The 24,816-nt window shown below is 41.9% G+C and overlaps 1 protein-coding gene across 1 annotated transcript in view; it reads left to right on the forward strand.

Annotated features, from left to right (window-relative positions):
• The window catches only part of iqsec1b (IQ motif and Sec7 domain ArfGEF 1b), a gene marked incomplete at its 5' end in the record, with an annotated part of 173,659 nt that overhangs the window by 48,266 nt on the left and 100,577 nt on the right, over nt 1-24,816 (forward strand). The window contains one exon of the mRNA XM_084543947.1: nt 5,529-5,636. Within this exon, the coding sequence (XP_084400073.1) occupies nt 5,529-5,636 (108 nt within the window). The remainder of the gene's footprint in view (nt 1-5,528; nt 5,637-24,816) is intronic.

The raw sequence follows: 24,816 nt of genomic DNA on the forward strand, positions 1-24,816 counted from the left end.
CTGCACGGCCAAAAGTGATTAACTCCGCAACACCAGCGAGCGACACCAGTGCTTTTGAGTCTGCAGTGGGGGATGGGGCATGTCAGTTCCAACATGAGTGTCAATTCAATTCAGTTCAATTCAGTTCAGTTCAGTTCAATTCAATTCAATTCAATTCAAATCAAATTATGCAGTATTAATAACGATTAAATAATTACAGAACCCAGAGCCTGAAAACTCCAAAGCAAGTACCAGTTATCTGTGGCAAGGAAAAATAACTTTTTAACAGGAAGAAACCTTGACGAGTACCCAACTCACATGGCAGGAGCCATCTGCATGAAGCCAGATGTAAATTGATGGAGACAGGACAGAATAGAGGGGAGAGAAGGTGAAACAAGAACCTGAAGTAAGCAGACACATTTGTGTGTACACACTTTGTGCATGCTTACTGTAAGCACAGAGAAATGACCCGTGTATGTGAGAGTTAAGTGATTTGGCTTCACTTTACAACTCTAAACATAATATATTGAATACATGACTGGGCATGTTTTAGCTGTAGCAGTGGGCATTTCCTGGAAGCACAGCTCACACAGTGTGTCTGCCTGTGCTGACTTTGACTCTTTGACTTTGTGTGTTTATCCGTGTGGGTGTGTTCGGGAGTTTTGTTTCCAGCATATGCTCCATTATTAAGCTCAATTAGTCCTTGAAATCACTTTCCCAGCCTTCTGAGAGTTTACAAGTTTTGGAACTGAGTGTGTCTAGAAACTGGTATTGTGTAAGCATGGAACCTGCACTCCAGTGATAACAGGAGGCTTATATGGCAGGCAGTGGGAAATCTCCATCCGGGACTTAACCTCTGTGGATGAGAGATTATTACTCGCAGCTCCTGGTTGCAAAAGAGCACAACCCATTTGTGCTGAAGGGCACGTTTATCCACATGGCACAGTGCAGTTATATTTACAGTTTATGCAGGACCTTCCCATTGCAAGCTACATCACTGAGGTTTAACAGTTTACATTTAAGAAAAGACTTCATTTCTGGTTGTTTTATCTTAGTCAAGATGACCCATCAAAACCAACCATTTTTAAATTTAGTAACTATCAGGTTTTAGGATTGTGGTATGATTAGGTAGTGCTTAACGTCCTTATAACAAAACAGCTAAATTCATATGCAGACTTGAGACTGCCTCATGAGTTATTTATCATGCCCAAAGCACAAAACGGGCCCCTTTCTTGCATCATTTGTCACCTGGTGTTATACGGTCCCTTGATTACTGCAGTAACATAAGTGGCCGTAATTTGGATGTGCTGTAATTTGGATGAGGAGTTAATTATGTTCGGCTCTTATGGTTCACACCAGCAGATGCAGATTTATGATGTTTTTCTCCACGCTATTCTGAAACTACCTTGAAATGAATAAATTCTGAACAAATTCACAGACTCTATAACAGGGAATATTCATTCATTCATATTCTGTACCTGCTTGTCCTGTGAAGGGTCGCGGGGGGGGGGGGGGGGGGGGGGGGGGCTATCCCAGCTGTCTTCGGGCGCAGGCGGGGTTAACAGGCAATATGTGAAGCAAAAAACTGTCAGTGTTTTTGTGGGGAACCCAAAGAGATAGAAGATTAAACACGAGTTCATCTTTGAAAATGATGTGTTTTACTGTTCTTTTATTATTAAAGACTCTGCAGTCCTATTCATTTACTAGATTGCTACTTCCATTAAAATATTTTTCAAAATATCTTCTAGTTAAAAGTAGGCTTCTCTACTCTAATAAAGTTAATATGATTGTTATTGAGATTGCTCACTAACACAAAAAGCTTTGAATTTAGCAATTATACATGCTGATTTTGGATGCCTTGAGTTGTGAACATACAGTAGAACCAACCCCAGCATCAGCACCATCCTGGTCATCAGCATCAGAGAGAGAGCAGTACATTATCTAGCATATCAGTTGGCATCTGTCCTCATTGAGGGGGTTGATCGATGTCAAGTGGCTGCTTCTTCCATTACCCAGCCAGCTGCAGCACTAGACACTAAGAGGAGATATAGGTGGTTTATTTATGGACAATCCTCCATTCATCTAAATGGCCATGCCCACCCCTCTGCTCTGGGTCTGTTTTTTTAAATAAACCCTGCTCATAGGATGCTGTGAGGTGAAATGCATTGCATCTCTGCAAGATGAAGCTGACAAACACATCATCGTATGCTAATTCAATCAGCTCTTCAGCTGAAAGGCCAAGATAAACATCCTTGGTCTCTATGGATTAAGGAAAATGATACGTCCACCAAACCAAGACTGTAAATCAGAGGGTGAATCACTTGACACTGGTGATACCCTACACAGAATTTGACGCAACAGCACAATAGCCGGTGTATTTTGGGGTATTTCAAGTTAGCTTTTAGGACCAGAATTGTAACAATTGATATTAGACTTCTTATTGGGAAAGAATCTATGAAGACTTACCAAAAAGCAGTTAAAGATGCAAGAGATTCTTTCTTCTCAAATCTCATTTCATCCAATCACTCCAACCCCAAAATTTTATTCCAGGTCTTAGACGCCATCATTACTCCCTCCACCAGCCATTTTAGCGATGCCTCTGATGAAACATGTGAGATGTTTTTAGACTTTTTTATCAACAAGGTCAATGATATCAAGCAGAAAATAACTCCTCCAGACCGCATCTTACATGTCAGTAGGGACATCCACACATATTTTAGTAATTTTACACCTGATTTTATGCCTGTTTTATCTGAAATCATGTCCCAGATGAAATCAACTACGTGCAGTCTTGATATTATACCAACAAAATTTCTAAAAGATGTCATTGACACAGTTGGGCCCATTATTTTGCTGATTATTAACAGCTCGCTGGAAAATGGCATTTTTCCTTCTAGTTTTAAACATGCTGTGGTCCAACCTCTTTTAAAGAAACCAAACCTTGATCCGTCTGCTCTTAGCAATTTTAGGCCAATTTCCAGACTCCAGTTTTTATCCAAAGTTTTAGAAAAGGTGGTTTCATCGCAGCTTTTAGCATTTATGTGTCATAATAACATCTTTGAGAAGTTTCAATCAGGTTTCAGAGCTTTACATAGTACAGAAACTGCCCTCCTTAAGGTAACAAATGACCTGCTTTTAACAGTCGACAGAGGGGAAAGTGCAATTTTAATACTTTTAGACCTCAGTGCCGCATTTGACACTGTAGATCATGACATTTTAATTGACCGCCTCAGAACCTGGGTTGGCATCAAGGATACTGCGCTTAGTTGGTTTCATTCTTACCTTTTAGAGAGAACCTTTGCGGTCACCATAGGTAATTATACATCATCTACAGCTCAAATAACCTGTGGTGTACCGCAGGGTTCAGTTTTAGGTCCAATTTTATTTTCTATTTACATGCTTCCACTAGGCCACATCATCCAACAACACAACGTCTCTTTCCATTGCTATGCAGACGACACACAGATATACCTTCCGCTGAGACCGCATGACCCGAGAAGCCTAGCTGCTGTCTTAGACTGCCTCAATGATATTAACTGTTGGATGGCACAAAACTTTCTTCAACTTAACAAGTCAAAATCAGAAATCATCTTGTTCAGTCCCCCAAACACAGACACCAACCTCATTACAAATAGCCTTGGCCCACTCTCCACTAACATTAAACCCACTACTAGAAATCTGGGAGTCATATTTGATTCAGATCTCACCTTCGACAAACAGATTAAAACAGTTGTCCAGTCCTGCTACCTCCAACTCAGAACCATCTCCAAAATTAAACCTATACTGTCTCATTCTGACTTGGAAAAAGTTATTCATGCATTAATTTTCTCCAGACTAGACTACTGTAACTCCCTCCTTTCCGGCATAAATCAAAAGTCTCTCTCCCGCCTCCAACTGGTCCAGAACGCAGCAGCTAGGCTTCTCACAGGTTTTAACAGACGACATCACATCACCCCAGTTTTAGCTTCTCTCCATTGGCTCACTGTTCCGTTTTAGAATTGATTTTAAGATTTTACTGATTACTTTTAAAGCTCGTCTTGGCCTGGCTCCACGCTATATAACAGAAATGTTGACCCCATATGAGCCAGTTCGCAGCCTTAGATCCTCGGGTGGGGGCCTCCTGGTGGTCCCAAAGTCAAGGCTTAAATCTAAAGGTGACCGAGCTTTTTCTGTTATTGCCCCTCGGCTTTGGAACGACCTACCTGAGGAGATAAGGCTTGCAGAATCAGTAACCTCTTTTAAATCACTTCTTAAAACTCAATTTTATAGACTCGCCTTTTTGTGATGTCGTCTTCGTTTTACTCTTTAATTTTTAAGTTTTGAGTTTTAATTTAACTGTGTTCCTTTTATTTGTTCTGCTTTGTTTGTCAAAGCACTTTGTAAACCCTGTTTTTAAAAGTGCTATATAAATAAAGTTATTATTATATTATTATTTTTTCTAATATCGTGATTTTTAAAATAAACACAAAAACTGCATTTCCCTTCAGAATAACCTGGTGCTTGTCCATATTCAGAAGAGAAACGCTCTTCAGATGGCATACCTTGTGTCATAAAGTCTGAAATTTCCTCTGAATGTTGTTCCAAAGTCATGTCCGTGGTCCGTTTTATGTAGACAACCTCTTGTTCTTTACCTACAACAAACTTCTGGTTTTATATGAATCTAATAAAGACTGTTCCTTCATTCAGTTCTTTCTTTCTTCCCATGACAAAGGTACATTTACTTGTTCAGCATATTTTGTTTTTAAATTAAAAATCAAATAAACTTATTTTCGATTTAATTTTTAAATTTTAAAAGTACACGGACCAGTGCTGCAGTAAATTCTTTTTAGTTGAAGTAGCAGTTGAGATTGATACGCTTTCATTTCACAGTTGGAGAGAGCCAAAACTTTATGTATATACATTAATTTAAATTGGAACCAGGAAACAAAGTGATCAGACTAAGTACTGAATGCTCTGCACTTTGGAATGCTGTCATTTGTCCTTTAGAATGTGACAAAATGTACCGCTGGCAATAAGGGACACTTTAGATTTGAGGTCATTGATAGCAACAACTTAGATAACAGAAAGTAATTTGAATCTGCTTCCTCTTGTCTTGCGCTTCCTTCCTGTCCGTATCTGTTCTCCACAGCCTCTGCTGTCATCTCACATTACATTCAGCCTGGTATACGTTCTGATTTTGTCTCATCTTCTGCCTCCTTCCTCCTCCTCCTCTTCCTCCTTTCTTTCCACTCTCTACCTGGCACTGAGCTGGGTGCTGATTCAGCTGTTGTGATAATGCATATAGTATGAGAGTTCCCGGTCCTGATTTGAAGGCATTAAAATGCTGTAGGCAGGGGACTAGTGTAATCTTTCTTTCTGCCAGCCGCGACATTCAGGCTTAGCATGGTGCCCTTCGTGGTATACACAACACCCTGTTTACGCTGCAACATGACACTGCCCATGCATCACTTGCTGTCTGATTCTGAATAAAAATATACTACATTTTCATGAACTTCTTGAAATGTGCCTCATGAACACCTTCAATGTGCCTCTCTCTTTTTATGTTGCAGGCGATACACCTCATTGCCTGTAGAAGTCTCTGAGATCCCTCTAAACCTTATTGCCCCTCCATATAGAAGAAGTTATCCCTGTCGCAAATGGAAGTCTGCATCCTTTGGGTAAATTAAAGGGCTTTTTTTATTCATCAGACCACAACTTTCTAAACCCATTTCCCGACCGTGTCTGTCTCATTACAGCAGTTTCCGTCGTGGTGCTAGTTTATAGAGTCACTCTTTTTATCAGACTGATAAAACATCTCATTTCTAGTGTTTCCATTCACCATGCTGCTATTGAGTGCCTTTGTTTGTTTGTTTGTTTGTATGTTTATCAGTCTTTTCCTTTTTGCTTTTGAAGATTCCCACCACCTACTGCGCACACGCCGGTAGGTGGCCTCCACAGCCTCGAAAATCCACTCAGATAGAAAATGAACAACACCCATTATGACCAAAGCTGTGAAGTTGAAGCTCAGTAGGGGGAACAGACTATTTTTTGGAATAGAGAGGGCAAGCATCTCTTCCTTTCGATCCCGATACGCTTCAGTTGTTAAAGGATATCTTAGAAAATGAGTGGTAAGCCTTGCTGCTTAGCTAAAACTTTGCTGAATGTGGCGAGCAGGGTGTTTTCACACGGCATTTTCGGGCACATACGTAGAGTACAGTAATGTCTGGCTGTCCATTGCAGTCCTCTTCTCCGTGGATGCTTTTTTCCTCGGAGTTCATTACAGCTGCTCAGCGAGGCCTTGAGAGCTCCTCTGCAAATGAGGAGAGATGGGAAGAGATGAAAACCCTGAGAGCGCTGAGCAGTGGGACATAGGCTTCAAAAGCTTCATGGCAATTTCAAAGGGTTTTTATTCTTGACGGCGTGCTCACTATATCTATCGCACATCCAGCACTGAGGCTTGACAGTGCTTCTTAAGTCAGGTTTTTGGGGTGGCGGTGAGCTTCCAAAAACCTCACCCTGTGGCCTGTTTAATGTGTAAGGATATAGTGAAAATCCTAATGAATCGTGTTTACTCTTCATGTTTATTGATTGTAATTAGCTGTGGAGATGAAGAGAGCAAAAAGAATGAGAGCTAAACACTTGTGATTACAGTGGGGTCTTGAGCTGTCCCACTCTATTAGCAAGTATTCGCCAAAGAACATGATGAACAAGTGCACATCAATTACAATTGCCCAGGGAGTTGTGCTCTGAATGAAGTTTGGGTCAAGCTAGAACTTACAATAGAAGGTAGGTGTTTAGATTGGATAATGAATGTAATTATGATAAACCCCAGAGAGACACAGAGGAAGTGACACATTGCTTCAAGTAAAATCACACTGCGAAGCATATTGCTGCTGTACAGTGAATCAGCTTCAGAAACAGATTGTTGGACTTTATATCTGGCATCAGATAGAAGATTAAAGGTGTCAGCAGCAGGAGAATGTAACAGCAAGAGATACATTTACTTTTTCTTTTTGACTCTTTCTCTAGTTCCCAGGTAGGTCTCTGCTATCCTGGTTTTTACCGCACCTCATTCCATTTCGCTTCGCTTTAAAATAATACAAATGATTTATTAATGGATTTATGAGTAGAAACACGTAGAAAGTAAAGGTTTGCAACAGTGAAATCTACATTCTTGATCTGAACACATATTGTAGCATCTCACACAGAAGAAGCTGCGGAGGCTTTTCTGCAGGTAACTGAAGCTTAAACATTGGGCTACTGTCAGCTGTACCACACGCCAACACCATAAACACCGTCAGGCTGACTCTCGTTCGGCAAACTCTCATCTCTACCATAAGTTCTGTCTCTCGCATGGTGCATTCACTGGCATCAAGGACAAAAAACACGCTCTTCAACCACAGCAACAATGTCAACTAATAGAACAGCATAAACACGTGAGCTTATCAATACTGTGTGCTGCACATATGTTTAGCCCATATAAATTGGCACAGTCAGTACCATTTAAGTGTTTACATCGTGTTGTAAGCTAGGATATTGTAACCAGGATAAAAATTAATTAAAAAATGCGGTAAATCTCTGAAGACTTTTCCGTGTATAGCAGTTAGAGTGTTACCACAGGTGAAGTTGTTAATTGATTGCCGCTGAGAGGATATGGACCGTTCCTCTTAGCGCATGCCTTTTCAGATGAGTGTGTATTGCAGTAGTACATTTGTTGTATTTCAGGACTGACTTACATATTCTGCATGTCACGGTAGAATGGGCTTCATCTTATGCGAATTATTTCCACACACTAGATGAACTGCTGCTAGTTTGCTGCAACTACCCACCAGGCTCCTCACCTGTCTTCTCAGAGGCGTCCGTCTTGTTATTGTGTTATTGCACATGATTGGCGACTAGTCCACTTCCTGCTTAAAGTGCACAGCAGTAAAGTGAACTAGTTGACTAATCAGTAGTTGGTAGCCTTCATAATTTCTAGGAAACATATTGCCAAAACCAGTTGCTAAGGCCCTGTTTAGCCCTTGCATTAACATCTGACCTGGCCAATCTGATTGCATTCATTCATTCATTCATTCATATTCTGTAACCGCTTGTTCCGGTGAAGGATTGCGGGGGGGCTGGAGCCTATCCCAGCTGTCATCGGGCGAGAGGTGGGGTACACCCTGGACAGGTCACCAGTCTATCTCAGGGCTAACACAGAGAGACAGACAACCATTCACACTCACACTCACACCTACGGCCAATTTAGAATCACCAATGAACCTAACCAGCATGTCTTTGGATGGTGGGAGGAAGCTGGAGTACCTGGAGAGAACCCACGCAGACACAGGGAGAACATGCAAACTCCACACAGAAAGGCCCAGTCGGTCAATGGATTCGAACTCGGGACCTTCTTGCTGTGAGGCCAATCTGATTGCAAGGATGCAAATAGATTGGGGAGCAACAGAATATTTTAACAGCTGCTGTTGCTGTCGCAGAACAGCGCTATTTGTGTGGGTCATGACCTGTAGTAAAGATACAAAATCTTGAACAAGCAGTGACGTTTTCTCTCTCACTGAAAACACACATTTATTAGCTATTTAACTCAACACTAGTTATTATAGAGACCTGCAGAAAGATCAGATTATAACCTCAACTCTAAAAACATCTACTGTATATGCACCATAAATCCAATGCTGTAGTGTTGGAAGCAGTGACAGAAACATCTCTGTTGATAAAGAAACAGGTGATTAATAACTTCTCAAAATTCCTTAAACTAATGAACAGACATCATTAACGGGGCTTTTACCTTTTTGGTAATCATTTATAAATTACAAATGTGATCTGACATTGGATCACTGAAATGCGTCCTCAGTGCATCCTGGCTGTGTTCACACTCCTTCTGTTGATGTGGTTCCATAAATGTGCACTTCAACTGCATTTGTTTGTGTATGAACTGTTTAAACCCTCTAATGTACAGGTGTGCCTCTCGTTTCTAGTGTTTTCCAAATTGCTCTCTCACATAAACCAGGCTCTGTCTCAGTGTATTGCCATGCTCGAAAAACATATTAATTTTCTATTTGGAAATCAGCCACCACTCCACAGAGCCATATATTGGAAGATGATATGTTCATTGGGGACTGTGGTATGCTTTCTCTTTTTTTCGTGCAGTTCTTTTTGGATGTTTCTTTTGCTTTTTCATAAAAGCTCAGTGAGGAGAGTGGCAGGCGTTAAAAGCTTTCCAAAGAATGATCTTACTCTGGTAGTCTTTTGCCTTTGTGTCTGTTCATATGGTCTCTGGCTGGTTGTGGGAAGCCCAGTTTGTGCTCCATCCTATGGTGTGATTCAGAAAGCAGGTAGCGATCTGTAAAAATGTCTTTTCTATAAACCTCAATATCCGTTTCCTCTCCTTCTTTTCTACCAACTGCATTAACCAGAATGGACAGTTTTTTGTTGGAACATGTCACTCTGTCCATCCCTAGGGTTTCTACTTCTACTTCCTTAACACTCTGGTAAACCTGTGGTGCTGTCGTGTTTCTTCTTGTATTTGAAATATGTGGCCTTAAAGCAGAGATCCAACAATGAGCACACTTGAGTCTGGATTAAGTTGAATTCTCTGTTTACCTGCAGACTAGACTGTATTGCCAAATACTGTCTCCTTTTGCCAGATTACTTGACATTTTGCATGTGGCGTTTAGTCCAGAACTAAACTGCTGTGCAGTGTCCAGTTTCTTAGTGTTTCTCATTATGTGGCACATTCGCGCGTGATAAGAAAATTCTGTGTTTTACTCTAATTTACTATGCATATTTATGTCTCTGCTACTTTCCGCTTCATTCCACTGTATGTCAGGGGACATTTTACACTTGCTTTAGTTACTTTGCGGATTCTAATTGATAATAAAAAAAAGTATTTTTAAAATATATAACATGATGAGACTATTGATCCCGGGAAAGAAATTACGAATGACCTCAGTATTTAAATCAGCCCCACCTTTTGTTGATGAACACATAAATGCTTGATTTAATGATTTCATCTGTCTAAATGGGTGAATGGGTCAGAGACATCTCAACGTTGTACCCTAACTTTGATTTACAGCACATCCCTCATAATTCGTAAGTGACGAGAGGCATAAAAAAGTTCAAAGGTCTTGAAAAAGTAAAAACACACCCCAAAATCACAGAGATGCCGATTTGCACTGGATCAGTATTGTCACAGGACCTCTGTGTTACGAGAAATAGGGCTGGTCATTTGCGGTGTCATTTTTACTTTACAAATTACGGACATGGCCGATTCGCACGGGATTAAGATCACAGACGAACTCCGCTATTATTACAAATTACCGGAAGTTTGTGTCATTTGGACCTGAACTGATTCAGATCACTGGGTCAGGCCTTGGTTCTTAAGATGACTGAAGTTCTCAGACACATCTACAAACATGTAACATGGTTGTTAAATCCCAACAGAAAGTCAAATTATATATGCTAGAAACCAGATCTTTACTGATATCATATGCTTGAGTGGGGCTAGACCATACAAAGTTTGAACACATGAAAACATTTTCCACCGTAATCGTTACACATAACAGGTCTCTGTTTTACGCAGAGGTCCTCAGAATTGAATCTCTGGGCTAGAACGTTTCTCACCAGCAGTTTTAAAAAAAATTTTCCAAACATTGTTCCACCACATGTTTTTATTTTTATTTTTTTTGGTTTAAGCTGGTGTGTCTGTCCATGCGTGCCAAACCTGCAAGTATCTGTCCCGGTGTGCCTCGGTAGTGTTCTTGACCTCATCTAAAAAATGTAAAATTGCTTTTCTGTCTCTCTGGACTTGTGGAGTAAGATGTGCATGTTTAATGAATACAGACCAACCCTGCATTGTTGCCCAGTCCATCATGAACAATGTCCACCACCCTCTACAAAACACAATAGTCAGACAGAGAAGCTCATTCAGTGACAGGCTGCTGTCTCTATCCTGCTCCACTGACAGGCTGAGCAGTTTGTTTGTCCCTCGGGCCATACAACTATAAAACCCCTTCCTGTGAGGAACCAATTGGACTGTGGTCATTGCTGCCAATACTGTATATTTTTTTACACAGCATTATACATTCATATTATTATATAACTTAAATATCTTTTCTATGTCATGAAGCTACTGGACACCGAATTTCCCACAGGATAAATAAAGTATCTACCTAATCTAAAATTAATTTGGTTAACTTGTCCTAAATTCCGCTGGAATTCAAGGTCTTGAATGTGTGCAAAAAAACTAGTGTTAGTTGCGAATTGTTTAGTCTATGGGTATTCATTCACTACCATGTAAACATATTGGCCTTGTTGACCCTTCCTTCCACTTACAAGCAAAAGTCTGACAGTCAGCTTAAAAAATGTGCTGTGTTTCTGACTTTACCTTGATAACATAAGGAATAATCAGCAGTTTTTTCACCTTGTCTTCCAGGCCTTTCGTTTTTTGAGACAAAAATCCTCCTGTCAGTTGGCACGTCGCTTAAATTCAGTGCACGGATTGCCTGATGCAACAAAATATTAATTTTGCCCCTGGCTCACGTTGGTGTTATTTTGTGCTGAAATGCATAGTGAGTGGCTAGTTTACTCAACCCACAACACCCTTGACAAATGGCTGCGCTGCTTTGCCTCTGAAGTGCGGTGGGAGTGGCGATGTGTGATCAGAATGCCGGCTGTGTTGGGGCAAAGTTAGCCTCACACCACTCAGTCGACTGTGCCTTCATTTCATCGAGGCACGCTTTGATGTCGACTGGCTTACTGGTGTATCCATCCCCTCCCAAATCGCAGCCCTGCATCATTAAATGTGTCAGTGGCTTATGTTTCCATTCTGTAGTTTCTCTATCTCTGTTGCACCACCAGTTGTCGTTCAGGCGCTAAAAAAAAACTTGTCATTACCAGCCGACTCTAGGGAAGTCATTCTCAACTACATTTGGGGATTTTGTCATTTCTGCATCTACAGTGTGGGATTGGGAAGCCACTCACTCCACTTTGTCTCGGAAACAGCAATTGTTTTATTTGTAATTAAAATCATGTTCAGTTTTCTGTCTGGTGGGGAAAAAGTTGCAGATTACTCTTTGGATCAGCATGATTGTCGGGATTATGACGCAGCATTGAGGAGATTCAGTCCGACGGGAAATATAAATAACCACAATGCCTGTCACTTGAGCTGGGCGTATATTTATAGATTTCCTTCAATACTCTGTCCCAGTTGCACTCATTTGAACACAAGCGAGCGTTGACAGAAATACATTCTCTGGCCTTTACTGAACACATCTTTAGCGCCGTTAAATGCTAATTACGTAACGTGTATGTTGCTTCCCACTGTTATTCCCAGAGTTTTTCTCTTGTTAGTCCCTAAAATACTCATGGGTTTTGAGTCATAAAATCGTTTTAATTTGAGCAACATACAAATAATGATTACTCAACTGTAAAGAGGCGTTGCACCAATTTTATCATTTCAAGTACTGTAATATTCACCCTGCTAAACGGAACGGAACACACATTTTGTTTCAAAGAGGTTTGTGTAAGTCATAGTGCTAAACATGTGACAGACAAACTGATAACAGGACAATTTGAATGTTCATTCATTCATTCATCTTCTATACCCGTTTAGTCCTGTTAAGGGTCACGGGGGTCTGCTGGAACCTATCCCAGCTGTCATCGGGCGAGAGGCAGGGGTACACCCTGGACAGGTCGCCAGTCCATCGCAGGGCCACACACAGAGACAGACAACCATTCACAACAACACTCACACCTACGGCCATTTTAGAATCACCAATTAACCATGGATTCGAACCGGTGACCTTCTTGCTGTGAGGCATCAGTGCTAACCACCTCGCCACTGTGCCGCCCGTACAGTTTGAATGTGAAAAATACAAAGATTTGCACTCAAATTGAAAGTGAATACAATTTTTTGAAAACAGTATTTAAAAAAAAACAGACATTTAATAAAAAAAAAAAAAAAAAACGACACTGAGCAAATTAATGAGCAGTAATGGAACTTTTGAAACATGAATACAAAGAAACAATGATGAAATGAAATAAAGAAACGTCTAGTTAAAATTCAGGGAGAAGAAGATGGCTTTTGACAATTCTTTTTTTTTTTTTTTTCAAACCTGTCTCTTCCACGTCTCTGCGCTTTGTCACAGAAATTGTTGGGTTCTTCCTTCCATTGTATGTAGTGTGACGATATACGACATAGTCACTTCTGAAGAATACCGCAGCTTAATCAAATGCCACCACAATATGGCTTTGCCACGCACCTCATATTCTTCATTTCTCAGTTCCATGTTTGTCAATTTAAATTGGTTTCTGTGTCCACTAATAAAAGGAGATAATACTGTAAAACTGAGATGGTTCCTTCCCAGCCAAAACACTTAACCCTGAGATGCGCCAGCTGTCAAGGCCTCACCCCTCGATTAGCTGATGCCTGATAAACAAGCGCTTGCTGGACAGAGGCAGCACCCTCTGTTTTGGCTGTACTGGGTCTCCTCTCTGGGTATCCTGCATTTGTATGATTTCACTTTGTTATTTTTAGCCTTTTTAAAATTGCTTGAATGGAACATTGCCAGAATGGAAAAAAATAAATAATAACAATAATTTCTCAGTTGCAGCTGCATCATCATTATCTCCCCACAACCTCAGCTGTACAGAAACAAAGGCTTTGTTTGTGCTCGTGAAGTAAGAGAACCTAACAAGCATTCTTGATTTTCAGTAATGGCCTTGTTTGTATTACCTCAGTTACAGGCTCCAAGTCTGTTAATTTTCTTCTAATATCCCAAACTGTAGCCTCCTGCAAGCAATGGAACCAGCTGATGTACGATGTGAAGGAGCAACCTATAGCGCTCCTTCCCCTGGGCTAAAGTCACCGATGATGGGAGGCAGGCAGCAGGGAAGGATTGCTAATTCATCACTGTTAAAGGCTGGGTAATGGGGCCGCGTCAGTGACTGGGCTATCACAGGCCTGCCGCCTCAAAAAGGCAGTTAATTAACTTTCCATCGGCTGTGAGCGTGCGCGAGCGAGCTCTGCTGACAGGCCTGCACGCAGTCCGCTGAGTGTTGGAGATGTGAGGTCCAGTCCCTGCAAGCCCTGCTGGGAGACTGAGTTCACCGGCAGGAACCACACTGGGAATTTCTGGAAGACAAATTCCTTCCTACTCTGTCAGTTTAGAGCTGGGTCCTCATAGATAAATATTATTTACATAATGGTTCCCTCAACTACTTTCAGGTGCGTAAAATAGTTAGTTTAGTAGAAAATAGACATGCTGTGTTTCTGTTTGTCTCACAGCCAAACTGCTCAAGGCATTGTCTCAGAGGTCCAGCACTTGGCAGACAGATTTTATTTCACTTTAATATTTTCTATTGTGGACACCAACATATTGGCTTTACAGCTTATCCTCTGGTGTGGAAGAATGTGGATCTTGTGGACCCTTTTTTATTTTCTATTATGCAGCTCTTCAGCCAAGTCAATGTCTTGCCCTTTTGTAGACGAGACACAGTCTTCTTTATAGTACAAGTTATTTCAGCCACTACAGAGTAGCTTTTATCCAATGTTTACTTGTTTACGCCGTTTAGCTGGCCATTATTTAAATACCATCTTTTATTCTGGAAGTTACATTAATTAAGTTAATTGCCAGTTACGTTGTGCAACCGTTGTGTGCACAGCATCCAAAAGTTCACAATAATTTGTCATTTCTTAATTGAGTTTGTCTCCATGTGAAAGGAAAAATAAAAAAAAAAATGTGTCCATGTCTCATAAAAATATCTTAGAATGAGGTCACAAGAACAAGCAAAATTTTTTGGAAAGTATGAGAGAGAGAAATAGGAGGAACAGGGGCTAATCTTGTCTGCTTTATCAGGCTCAGTATGCCTGAATCACAGGGCTTTCATCTCATACTTTCGAAACTTTATTTTTTTTTTAAGAGTAAAATATGACAAATGAGATCTTATACAACTTACATCTGCCAACTAGTAAAGCTGGAATACTCCACAAAGGAATTATACATTGTACCAGAATACTGCACATTCAGTAGTACTGTTAAACACAACTATGGTATTGCACACACCAATGAGGGCCTTAGTTTAAAGTTTAAATACAGACTCACAAGGTCAGTTTAAGTCCACAGTGTATTCTGTAAAGCTGCTTTAATCTTTTTGGTGAGCTTGCAGTACAGTAGCTTCAGAAAGGAGCAAATCCAGCCTTGTCTTTTCTTGGGTAACTCTGTGCAAGCTTTGTACACCTGGATTTGGGCAGTTGATCCCTTTCTTCCAGATCCTCTCAAGCAGATGTGAACTGCCTGAACTGTTTGGTGAGGTCTAAATGTGGTCTTTGGTGGGACCACTCAAGAACAGTCAGAAGTCAGGAGCAGGCACTACAGTCTTGTCTTGGCCGTTTGCTTCGGGTCATTATTAAAAGGTTAACCATCGTTCCAGTCTCGGGTCTCTGCACTCTGAGGAAGGTTTTCTTCAAGGACCACTCTGTATTTTTTCCCCTGCTTGTCTCCCATCATTAAATGATGATATGATACAGTATATTATAGTATACTACCACCACCATGCCTCACTATAGAGATGTATTAGCAGAATGACGAGTAGTTGAGTATTGTTAAGTGTGGTTTATACCTCTGTGGGACTAGACGCCGTAACCTATGCCCGTAGTGCGAAGCATTTATACTTGTGAGCTCATCAATCTAGCTCAAGCTGTAAAAATGCCACCCAAGGGCTAGTCAGCGCTGTGTCTTTTTTGTCAGTCGTTTTGTTTCTACTTCCTGCTTTACTTTCTACTTCCTGCTTCACCAAAGACAAATTGTACAAATGCTTGTATCTTCGAACCTCCTCAATTAATCTTCCCTCAGTGTGTTCCATCTTTATTGATCCAAAACATTCATTCATTAATTGATCTTCTGTAACTGCTTGTCCTCTGGAGGGTCGCGGGGGGCCTGGAGCCTATCCCAATGACAGCCTATCCCAGCTGTCATTGGGCGAGAGGCGGGAAACACCCTGGACAGGTATACAGTCACACAGGTCTAACACAGCGAGACAGACAACCATTCACACTCACATTCACACCTACGGCCAATTTTGAATCACCAATGAACCTAGAGATGGAGAAGCAGCCAGAAATACTAAAGCGGAAACATGCCACTACCAAGTGGTCCAATCACAGCTCTTGTGGTCTGTGTTGCCATGACGTGTAGTTACATTTCTGGGGAGGTGAACGTCAGGCTACGGTGGTCTGCGTGTGGCTTGGGCTGCAGCTACGAAGTCAAATTGACGCAAAAGCATAAACCGCACATTAGGCAAGCTTCAAGTGGGCTGTTAAATGCCTTTTAATCAAGAATCTTCTTTCTAGGATGAGGAATATTATGTTAAATTACCACACAAGAAAATGTGGAAAAAATGAAGCGACGTGATCACACTGTATTTTGATGTGATTACTGCTAGAGCTTAATCTGTTTAAAAAAAAATACTTGTGTGAACTGGATCCTAGGTTTATGCTAAGTCCTGCACTTCCTTTTTTTTTTTTACATGCCCCCCCAGCAGTTTTGTGTATCAGTGTTATCCCGATTGATGTGTTGTTCCATGGTTCAAAGATTTATTCACTCCAGTGAAGGGCTCATTTCCTGATAGCCATCAGACTTCACAAGTACACTGACAGAAGATGAGAATGTTTCAGTGTATGTTTTGTCCTCTGAAATGATCTTCCTTTCTGTGCAGATATATGGAATCAGTCCTTTTCATGTCATCAGTGTGATCTTTTTTTTTTTTTCAGTTAAACCCTCCAACCTCAGCCTCCTAGTCCTCCTCTCCATTCTCTCTCTCTGTCTCTCTCTCTCTCTCTGAACACAATTGATTGGGTATTTGGCTCTGCCAGATAGTTTTCTCTTCTCCTCTTGGGAGTTCTCAGCGTCAAAATAGACTCTTTGGGCTGAGAGTTGGCATCGCTGCAGTGTGTTTGCAGGGTGAGCTGCGCAGCTGGCCAGCAGCAGCAGCAACAGCGACATTCATCCCTTCTGCTTTCTCTTCATTAGCCCCAACCAGATGACACACAAAAAAACTTCTCCACATCAAAAGAGCACTATGAAATCAGATGTCGCAATATGGTGCTTACTAGACTTTCAACAAACTCCCAGCTGGTACTGACAATATGTGCACCACCCACATTGAAACTGTTGCTAGCCACATAAGTCACTTTGGGTTACATTAAATGAGTAAAACATTTTTATTTGCTTAATTCAGTCGTGTGAACATGTTTTTCAAAGCAATAACTAGCTGAGAGGGTAATTTGGTAACTTGTCGTGTTTGTCTACTCTTAGATTGTTTCATGGCTGCAGCAGAAAAAGAAGTTTTCTCTTTGCCATATAAAACATCAGCTTAATATTACAGCAAGTGTGACTGGTTAGCCCATTTTTACCACTGTTATTAAATGATAAATGCAGTGCAAAAACCAAAAGATGTTTATTTAATTCTTGAAAACTCTGTTGAACTCATCCACCGTGATTCACAGTTCTGTGGCTGAAGGTAGGTTTAGAAATTGTCCTTTCTCTTAGGGTGATGACAATAGGTGTCCATGTTATAACTGATCTCATTTTATTCATGCATTGTTAAGAGTTTCTTAGCAGTGGTTTATGCATGAGTGTGTGTGTGTGTGTGTACAAACAGCCCTCAGCAACACTCTAAGGTCTGGCACTTTTTATTTCTCTGTCTGGAAGAAATGTGTAATTTGAGATTAAGGGCCATGTGGGAGGGTAAAGGGTGAAATGTAATCCTAGTGTATTCACTTACTCAGTTTCACAGCTTTTGGAACAGAGCAACATATTGGATTTTCTTGCGGGCAAGGTGTGTTATTTTCTGTAATGCTGGGGGATGGTCAAAGATTGTCGACAAGGTTTATTCGGTGGATGGTGGCGTGTCCACAACAGGCATCACATGTAAAATTTATAACGTCCAGGATCATTCAATACGCTGATGGTCAGCTAGATATATGGATTCAAGTTGCCTCTAATGTCTCCTTTCTTCACTCTGACTACAGTGGGCCTCAGAGCAATATTGCACCGATTGGAAGCTTTGTTCTCCTTTATAACGGCCATTAGCTGCATCCCTGCCAGCTCTTCCCTTAAGAGCGATTGACTGTGGCGATGCTCAACTCTGCAAGATGTGAAATAATGAATGTGAATGTAGATGTTTGGAACAAAATCTGTCAGCTGCTAAACTATGTCTCATGCAGAAACACAAACAATGAAGTAAGAATAATTGGTTCCGCAGGGACAACTACTTGTAAATTACAACAGGTGCCAACATCAGCGGGCTGCTTCAATTTAAGACATTCATTAGGGTGTGACATGTCAACAAATCATTACCATGTTATTTGGACTCATTAGTTTAATTATTGTAAACAAGCATTGTGCCACTGAGATGGGGTTTTACTTGCTTTTTCACTTTCACTACAGGCAGTCAACATCTTTTTAGTTGATCTGTTCCAGTATTAGTTGTGATTTTAGTTCAGTTAGACAACTAGTTTGGTTGCACATGCACAGTGAAAATGCAGGAACAACAGGACACCAGAATAACTATAAGTCCACCCTGTCAAAACCCACATAAATGCCCGTGATGCAGCTGAAAATGTCATGAATAACAGAAAATTAACTAGACCAAAGTTTTACAGGATTACAAAATGGAGCGCATCCCTCCATGACATATACTCCCTAAAGGTAATCCATGTTTTCTCAATGAGAAGAGTTGGGCAAGTTATGCAGGGGCAAAGGCAACAGCAAGTTCGAGTTCAGTAAATAATTCTAATGTTATAGCTTGCAGTCATCCCCGTCTAGCCTGTAAGTCTTGCTAACCTAGCTGGGCAGTGTATCTCTAGTTCTGTCTGCGACATGCTTGTATGTAGCCACTTCCAGGACTGTGGACTGGAGCATTGTTCCTGTTTATCTGTAAAAGATAACTGCGTTGCTTGGTATCATGGATTCAAATGTCCATGAACTCATCACTTTGCAAGTTTAATTGGGTTTGTATGCAGATGTAGTTGATAAAACCATCCTTGAAAAAATGTATTTGATGTGTACCTTAGTGTTTTAGTTTGGCCCAATTCCCATTCACTAACATGGAGGGGGTGGACCCTATGACCTATGCTGCAGCGAGTCACCAAGGGGGAGCTCTACTTGCTTTGGCTTCACTTTTGAGGAGGTGTTCCGTTGTCCATCTTTATACAGTCTATGGTCTGGAGGGTCGGAAGGAGGTCACTTCCGCAATATTGTGCCCACACAATTTCCAAATGAGATATTTTTGGATCGAACGCATCAAACTGTCGCCATACTGCTCAGACATGTACTCACATAACATTCTCACATGCTTACAGTATTTTGCAACCACTCTTTTTTGAATGATTATGTGCAGGGTAAAAGGATTTTGGGGTAGTGTGCATCATGTGATATACAATTAGAAGACGTAGTGTAACCACATTGCCATAATGTATAAAACAAGAAAGTCATTCCATATGTCATTCAAATGTTTGCCACTGTGTGCACAAAGACCTTCTCTTGAGCATCCAGTCCTGTGATGGTTGTCATTATTTGAATTATACAAAAAAGAAAGGTTTCACAACACAAATGAACAGTTTCTTTAAACCATCGTATTGCTGATCCAACATCTGAACCGACAAGCTGTCACATTAGGCGAGAGCCAGGATATAACATGTTATGGATTGAGATAACCAATCCACATTAGGTCTGGTTTACGACATTTAACATAAGGCCTACATGGCCAGAATTATCAGAAATTGTGTGAAGTTAACATGATGCCTGCCTGATACCTACATTAATCCATTAGGTTTTGTAAAATGTGAGTGAAAAGATACAACCTTTATCTGGGGAGCTAGGTTTTCGCAAAGTATGTTCTCAGTCAAAGTTCTCTATTCAAGAAGGTTAAAATTCATCCCTGAACGGTTAGTCTCTTCTGTATTAGATGCACTTCAAAAATCTGAAAACGTGAAGCGAGATAACTTGGGTTATAACAAGCATGCTCCGTGAAAAAGCTGTGGCCATCAAGCCTTCCAAAAAAAAATTGTTTTGTACATTTAGGAGTAAAATGTCTCTTATCAAGAAGCAATAGCCTCTTTGTAAGTCTTTTAGTTTGAAGAAACCCAGCATGTATCCACTCCAGTAAATAAAAATGTGGCCCAATCATTTTTTTTTTTTTTTTTAACATCTGAGTACCACTAAATGTAAGAGAGTAAAAGAGTTCTTAAATATACTGACCTTTGCTAGACTTTGAAGGCTTGATTATTTGTCACAGAAGATAGCCCAAATGCAAAGAAATTAGCTATTGATTGCCTTAATGCTGTTTTCAAGAGATCTGAGAGTGTGTCTGCAGCAATGGACTAGGGAATAATATTTATTTCAAGATGCTCAATTTGATCACAAAGACCACAGGGCATTTCAGTTTGTTCCGGGCTTACACATTATTTGATTGAGAAAGTTACTGGGTATTTGTCTTGTGTGTAATCACTGTAACCACTCTGCACTGTGGATGAACAACAGGTTTGCTTTCTCTTGTAATTCTCACAGGAAAACCCCTTGTTGTTATATTTAGCCTATAAATTACTTGATATTAAAATGAACATGGCCTTTACTTTGTCACCCAGGTATCTGTAATATCCTACAAATGCTTCGGGACATTGTAGCGTGTGGTGGAATTGGCTTTGCCCAGCTTTGAAACACTGTCTTAAGACATTAGCAGTTTCCTCATACATTAATCATTACTTTCAGCCTGAGGCACAGTGGAGCTATGTTTATTAACCACAGACTTTCTCCTCTGCAGCAGAAACAGGAACGGGCTTCTGGAGCATATGTGTAGACCTATAGGTGATGAAAATTTTGAAATGAATGATGAAATACAACACAGTCCAACAGAAGAGGTGTTATCTGACCCAAGTAAGGGTGCTTTCACGTCTAGTTTGTTGTTCTGAAACCAGGGGCATTTCACCATCACGCCGGTTTATTTGGGCTTCCGTTCTGGAAACGATCAACCATGCTAAGACCAGTTATAGAGGGTGGTCTCAGCCCGACTGCAGTCCCTTCCCAGAGCAATAAGCTTGCGACTGGAACACAAGTGACCCATGGACCAATAGGATTGCTATTTATAAGCTTATAATTATCTAACCAAGCAGTTCAGCAGATGCAGAATAGGTCATTGTATGCCTCCAGAGTACATCTTCTTCTTTGGAGGTGACTGGTGGCAGCAGTGTGGTTTCTGAGCATATGGACGCTCAATCAAACTGAACATGTTCACAGAACACTGGTACATGAAACGCAGAACCGCAATAAATGCCAGTGCCCTCACTCACTGCTAATGCTCCATTGTTGATATCATTATTTACTGATTTTCTTAAATCCAATTTTCCTGCTAAATTCCTGCTAAAAAACAATCACAAAACAGTTAACAAGAATGTAGTGTTGAGATTAACTGTTGGTCTGTCTTGATTGCACTGTGTATATGAAGCAAACCAAGGTTCAATGCAACACTGAAACAAAATTACTTCCTGAATCTAAAGGAAATATAGGTGTAAAAGCACCCTAAATTTCACTTTGGATTATTCACGCAGATTTAATTTTAATCAGAATATCGAATATCAGTATTGTAGCACACTGCTGGAAATGTGTTTGCATGCAACTGTATAATCCTACAACCAATAAGAGCCATTAAAGTGGATGGTGTATGATTGCGGCACTGTTACTCTTCTATTCATCACCACATAAAGCCTACCCACACAATTTGATTGCAAATAAATTGTGGGCAGGGAAGTTTGAGCTTGCTTCCAGGCTATCAATGAAATATTTTTCACCAAATACCCAGAGGGATAGCAGTGCAGGAGGGAGCGAAGGCTGTTGATGTGGTCCGATCAAACAGACGAGCAACTGTAGCTCAAATTGCTGACAAGGTTAATGCTGGTTATAATAAGCATCTATCAAAACAAGCAGGGCATCACATTTTTATTTATTTTTTCTGTGTATGGGGCAGTGTCACCTCAGAGCAGTCAGGGTGCCTATGCAAACCCCTGTCCACTGCTGAAAGCAACTACACAATGCAACGCATATGAGCATCAGACGCATGTGAGCATCACAACCAGACCACAAAGCGACGGAAGAGGGTGGCCTTGCCTGATGAATTACATTTTCTTTCACACCATATGCCTGGGACATGCATGTGTATCGATTATCTGGGGAACACATGGCCCCAGGGTGCAAGGAATATAACCTTGCTGTGGCAATGAACAATGATTATCCTAACAGTGTTCAGGTCGTGTGCATTAAAGTACCGTCCACATAAATGCCAGTTCTGATTAGACACATGAGATCAACAGTGTGTTTCACTTCACAGGTTGGTGGTTTTAACGTCATGGCTGATTGCTCTTGGTGCTGTAGATGCTTCCTAACAGCTGATTGAAATATTACCAAAATCTTTTTGTAAGTCACTAGTTTAAACAGTCACTTAAGAAGTTAATTTTACACGCAAACTAGGTATTGGATTTAGGAACTGCTGTTGCAATTCAATTTTTACTGTAGTATAAACCAATCAGCCACAACATTATAACCACTTACAGGTGAAGTAAATAACATTGGCCATCTTGTGACAAGTCAATGTTCTGCTGGGAAACCTTTGGACCTGGTATTCATGTGTATGTTACTTAGACATGTAGCACCCACCTAGACCAGACCAGACACCCCCACCCCATAGCAATGACACTCCTTGATGGCAGCAGCCATCCCCAGCAGGATGCAGCCTGACACAGACAAACACACAAAAACAGTTTAGGAACAACTAAAAAAAACATGAAGAACAGCACAAGGTGTTGACCTGGCCTCCAAATTCACTAGGTCCCAAACTGACCAGACTGATTCTCTGATGAGTGATACTGTTTTGAGGGTACAAGTGAGACCTACACAATGTTATGCCTGATTGGTGTATTTATAAATTAGTCCTATAACTGTGCATGACACGTGGGGCTTGGTAAAAAAAAAAAAAACTGCTTCAAGAATTGTGATTTTTTATTTTTTTTTTTTGTCCTGTCCAGCATCGAAGCAAGCAGAATAATGATCTGTTCTTTATATTGTGCTGAGCAGATTTTGATTTGCCAAGGGGAGCTTTATGAATGATAAGGCTCCTCTTGATAATCTCAGTTAAACTTTATTTTATTTTTTATACATGTTGGTGGATGGACCTTTACATAATATTGCTGAACCTGACACGGAGAGAGAAAGAGAAGGAAAGATAGAGTGGACAGGAGTTGAGAGAAAAAGGGGGGGGGGGGGGATGGAGAGAAAAAGAGGGATACACCAAGCAGCAACTGCTACACCTGTTGAGAAACACAACAAAGAACATCACCCGGTCTCGGCCGGAGAGCAAGCTGACAATCCTAAAAGGCACACAAAAGAGAAAGATTACGCTGGGGTAGACAACAACCATGGCACAAAAGTTTCATACACTCGTGTTTAAGTCTACACATACATGTTTGTATAACACAGCAGATAACTAAACCACAGTAGTCCTTAATGTTCACGGTTTGTATACACGGTTTAAATGTTCACCAGAGGATGCAGTGACTGTGTCACCATGCAGAATGAGGATGAAGAGTGTTTAAAGATGGCTGTGATGGTGCAACCGCTCCCCCAAGGAGAGCAGACAATGGACAGGAAGTCCCAGGACCCCAACCACCAGCAGCAACCCCAGGGTGCGTGTCCCCACCACCACACCACAGAGGGACATGCCTCCATCCAGCCGGTGGCATAGGAGGCCCCCGGCCAGAACCCCCCCCCCCAGCTGCGGCGAGCAGGCCCCGGCGGCCCAAGATAGGCAGCCACCAACCTCGCCAGGCAACCAGCCACCCGGGACAGGCACGGAGCAGGGTCCACGGCCCCACGAGCCCGAGGGCAGCACCCCCCACCCCCACCAGACACGCGGCCCAGCCGACGCCCACAAGGACCAGGCCGCCCCAGACGGCCGCCCGGGACGGGCCAGCACCCGCCCCCACGCCCAAGCCACGCGCCCAGGGACCCCGGCAGCACCCACCCCCGCCCCCCCTCCCTTCCTCCCACCCACCCAACCCTCCCCTGCCACCTACTTGCACACCCACTCACTCATACACTTCCATCCATCCCACTCAGCCCTCCTCTCATTTCCTCACTCATTCACACCCTCCACCAGGTTCTCCCACTCATTCCGTGCACTCACCTTACTCACCTCCCCCCTCCCTCATTCTAACACGCTCTCCCCCTGTGACTCACCCAGTCGAACACAAACAACACAAACCACAAACAAACCGTGACCGCCAGTCGGCAGCCACACCCATCCCCCAGATCTCCAGGGCCCTACACCCCCCCGCCGGCAACGGCCAGACAAGCACCCAGGGACCCCCCCATCCCGACAGGGCCCCACCCCACCGTACTCCCCCCCCAAGCAGTCCCCCCAACCACGGCACGCTGCCACCACACCTGGACCACCACCCTGCCAGAACGAGGTCCCCACCGGATCAGGCAGATCCCCAGCGATACAGCCGGCAGGTACCGCAGGCCCATGGGAGAGCTGCCAGCCCCCCCACCGCCACCCCGGCGCACCCAGGGAACAGGGGAACAAGACGACCCAGTCACCCCCCCACCCCCACCCCAAGAATTGTGATTTTTTTTGCAGTTCTATTCACAAATGCAAACATAAGTTATGCTGATGCAGATGAGAGACTTTTTGACCTCAAGCACCAGGGGAGTAGGTGCCATCTGTGAATCCAGTATCCAACTTTCTGAATACGCCCATGGGGTCAGTAGAGGTCTGGTTTCACTTCAGCTGTGTACTGGTCGATGG

Source organism: Chelon labrosus (genome assembly GCF_963514085.1).
Source record: "Chelon labrosus genome assembly, chromosome: 4".
NCBI lineage: Eukaryota > Metazoa > Chordata > Actinopteri > Mugiliformes > Mugilidae > Chelon > Chelon labrosus.